The sequence below is a fragment of the Microtus ochrogaster genome, chromosome 10 (genome assembly GCF_000317375.1).
Source record: "Microtus ochrogaster isolate Prairie Vole_2 chromosome 10, MicOch1.0, whole genome shotgun sequence".
NCBI lineage: Eukaryota > Metazoa > Chordata > Mammalia > Rodentia > Cricetidae > Microtus > Microtus ochrogaster.
Window position 1 is genome coordinate 54,530,228 of NC_022016.1, and position 3,949 is coordinate 54,534,176.

At 50.2% G+C, this 3,949-nt stretch overlaps 1 protein-coding gene across 3 annotated transcripts in view; it reads right to left on the reverse strand.

The window, feature by feature from the left end:
• Window positions 1-2,713: 2,713 nt before the first annotated feature.
• Window positions 2,714-3,949, reverse strand: part of Col16a1 (collagen type XVI alpha 1 chain) — a 53,254-nt gene continuing 52,018 nt past the window's right edge. For all 3 annotated transcript variants that reach the window (XM_026782182.1, XM_026782183.1, XM_013348275.2), the window contains 2 exons: window positions 3,783-3,860; window positions 2,714-3,063 (listed from right to left, as the gene is read on the reverse strand). In XM_026782182.1, coding sequence (XP_026637983.1) covers window positions 2,861-3,063; window positions 3,783-3,860 — 281 coding nt within the window. In that variant the 3' untranslated portion in view covers window positions 2,714-2,860. The remainder of the gene's footprint in view (window positions 3,064-3,782; window positions 3,861-3,949) is intronic.

Here is a 3,949-nt window from a genome sequence, read left to right on the forward strand (position 1 = left end):
TGGAGGGAGGTGTTCCCGCTTTCCATAGAGCCCATTGTAAAATGAGACCAACGCACGCAGGTGTCTGGTCACTGGCCCCTTACATCATGGCACCATGGGAACAGTATAAAAGAAAAAAAAGAGCTGTTCTTGTAAGGGGTTAACAGACCTCGTTTGAAGCGAGAATGCTACTGAATTGTGTTGAAGTGTGGTGGAAGGAAAATATTTTGACAAAAGAGAGGATTTCAGCTCCCCAGGCTTCCAACACGGGATTCTTTTTTTCTCTGCAAAATAAATATGCAACAGCCTTGGACTATAACTTAAGGGCTCTCCAGTCCATTCTTCACACCGCAACCCGCAAACTCCTCATTAGGCAAACCTTTGTTTAAAACTCACCAGCGGTTACCCACTGTGTGACCATTGCTCGTGCTAAGGAATGCAGCCCCACGGCCGGTGGCTTCCCCACCCACCTGCTGCACTCAAGTCTCTCTGGGCCTTGGCACATGCTGTTCCCTGTGCCTGGATCAACTTCTGTCTAGACAGTGAGGTCCCACAGCGCTGCACCTCCCCAGCCACGGGGTACCGTCCCCCCATCCCTTGTTGTTGTAATCATTTAATGAACTGCCGTCTCTGTCGTCATGGTGGAGGCTGAGTCCATAGCTGTCCAGTTTCTTTCAGGATTCCCCAGAGCCTAGTACAGTTCCTGGCACAAACCAGGAAAAGGAAACAGGCTCTTCAAGTTAGACTTCATCAATTTGAATGATCTCTGCGTTACCTTGAAAGTCTGGAACAGACTGGGAAGTGGAGACGGAGGAGCAGAGTGGGAAGTGGAAGCGTTGCCGAGGAGAGCAGAAGGCACCCCTCCCTGTTTTCCAGGCAGCCCACGGCTCCTGAGCTGATGAGCAAGATGCACAGATTTTTTTTTTTCTGCTGACCACAGAAGAAGAGACTATAAAATTCAGCTTCCATCTGGTTCTTCATGGTCCAAGAAAAGACAGCAATTTCAAACTCCAGGGAGACAACCACTCAGATCACAAAAGCCTATAAACCCTAGCCTGTCGAAGAATCCCCAAGAGCGGCATGGATTTGCCCCAGGAAGGAAAGCGAAGGAAGCACCGTTTCTTAGGATCGATTCCCTGGTGGCCCTCAAAGGGTGCGCGTTTGATGTCTCCCATGTCAGTTACCCCCCTGGCTTTCAGAGCCAACCTGCAGGATTCAACAGCTGGTCCTCGCTTCTCTTTCTTTCTACTTGCGCCAGCAGGCTTCTGGTCACAGGACCCCTCTCCAGTTTGCTTTGCAGGCTGGGCTGAGGGTAGAAGTGAGGCCTTCCAATGGGAGCGCTTTAACATCTGTCCTCACCCACCGTCCAAAACCTGGCTGCGACTTCAATGCAATGATGATGTATTTGCTTTTTAATGTTTTCTGTTAGAACCAGAGTTAACTGAGAGTTACTGGTGAGAGATGAAAAGAGAATGGACTCCCCTGGCTCTAAGAGCAGAATGGGGAGGCATTTGGCAGACTCAGGAGCCTGCCTGTTAGCATTGTTTGGCCACGGGCACACCTCTGTGTCAGGCCAGAAAAAAAAAAAAAATAGGGCAAAGGTTCTGAAGAGCCACCCATAGGCTGGTACCCGACCAGAGAAGGGAATGTTCAAAAATGTATTGAAATGCCAGCTCTGGAGAGATGTGACAGCCAGCTTGAAGGCTTCAGGCAGTCTGGATAAACATCTAGACTTTGAGTACATTTCTGAGCCTGCTCTGTGATCCCTTTGAAGTTTATCCAACTTGAATAAGCCCTCCAGAAGGCCAGGGCCAGTGAAATAGGCTTTCTTTGGAAGTCCCCCTGGATGTACCCTGTTGCTTCCTCCAGGGCAGCCGGCCCATCAGGACCAGTGATCTGAGGAGCAAAGAAGAAAGACGCCCGAGACAGAGCGCTCCTAGAATACGCAGTGCATTGTCTTCTTCTTTTCTTCCTGTCCTTTTTACATATGGAGGGCACAGCAGATAGAAATCCCCTGGTGGAGTTGGTGGACCACAAGCTTAGATCTAATCGTGGCTTGCCTGGGACCCCTTCTCAACGATCTAACCCCAGCTATTTCTGAAGGCCCGGCCTGAGACATACATCACGAACATTTGAATAACAAAAGGCACTGTTTGCAGTCTAAAAAGTCTGCCTGAAGCTGGAAGGCTGGTAACAGAGCCCAGCGTAGGCACAGGCAAGAGGTTCCATCTCATTTCCCAGAGAAACACCCCCTGGCTGCCTGGACAGGGGCCGAGGCTGTCTTTCCTCCTGTCTGTGCCGGTTTTCTAGTCATGAAATTACTGGGGCATTGAGAAGAGCCTGCATGCATGGAGGGGTGTCCAGGTGGATGAGCACTCCTCAGCCCTGGGTGACATCTCCCAGGTGCTAGCTGGCTCAGCTTCAGGTCACACAAAGAAGAATGGGCTACCAAATACTGGGTTCATTCAGAAAGAAGACAGGGAGCAGCCTTTCTGAGAGTGTCTCGGCGGTCTCTGAACCTGCTTTTGACTCACTCCGGAGATTGAGCAGTACCTCTTCCCTACCAAGGCAAGAGAGAGAGAGCAGGGCAAGTGGATGGCCTGTGCCTAGCACAACACAAACCTACAAGCTGGCCGTAGACCATGGGGACACATCCTTTCGTAACTCTAGGACCAAATGACAGAGAAGACGCGGCTGCAGCACCAGGAGAACCCCATGGAAGTGGGGTTACAAATAGTTTTGTTTCTTTATTGTTAAAAAAAATATTAACAGCAACAACAACAAACGAAAGAATAGCACAAACATTCACAACCCATCAGAGTCCGTAAGCTTTGCCCACTAATTCCTCTTGGAGTCCTTCATCTCTGTGCAGGTGGTGGTTTCAGCCGAAAGGTCCCTTCATGTTTTTCATGGGGGGGTACTGTTGTTCCATTGGCATGGCCCCAAAGCAGTCTGAGGGGTTGCAGTGGCCAGCCTTCCCTGGCTGGCCCATAGGGCCTGGGGGGCCGGGGATGCCTGGAATGCCTTGCTGACCCATTGGCCCTGTGGCACCCATCTTGCCGTAACCGGGAGGTCCCTGAGGACCTACAGAGAGAAGAGCCACAGAAGGGAAATCAGGAGACCCAGATGACAAGAGACAATGGCTGTGACCAGTAACACCTTCATTTCATGCATATTTGCCATGTTGAATCATGCTTTTTTTGAGACCTGCCTGCTCCTCATATTGATTTCAAAAGGACAGCCACACATCTGGCTGGTTTTATTGGGAGTGTCTGTGTATCAGGAAAAAGGATTGTGAGCCTTTAATACATCATTGCATCCACAAAATAGCTCCCAGGGAGAATGACAGGACTCAGAAAAGTCCCACGTGGGTAATACCCATGGGTAAGTAGCGAAGCTGAGCTTCAGGGCTTGGTCACCAGGTTTTAACCACGCTCAACTTTCTGACCTTTCATCTTGGAGGACGACTCTGAGGGCTTAAGTGACCTCATCAACATCACAGGACCAGTAAATGCCAAACAGGTCTGAGACTTGGATTTCTGGTCCCTACGGCATGCAGTCCCTCCCCCAACACACACGGCATCATGCGAGCCTAGCTGAGGACAGAGGCAGACAGTCTCTCTCTCCTCCCCTTCAGGCCCTAGCACCGTATCTTGAGCTGGGAGCATTTCTGTAAGTGGTAGTTAGCCTGGCATTATTTGCTGTTCTAATGATTATGTTGTAAAGAAGCGCGGGGGGGGGGGTGATGAGAGGGTGGGTTCTGTTGTTCTGAATTCGTGGTCTGAAAGACTGGGTTCTCCTACCTGGGGGACCAGGAAGACCATTTTCTCCTGCGATGCCAACACCAATATCTCCCTTCTCACCTTTGGTGCCAGGTAATCCTGCGACAACAGAAATGAAGTTAAGTTCTATCTCTAAGTAGAAAAATGATAGCCGTGTGAATTGCTACACACACACACACACACACACA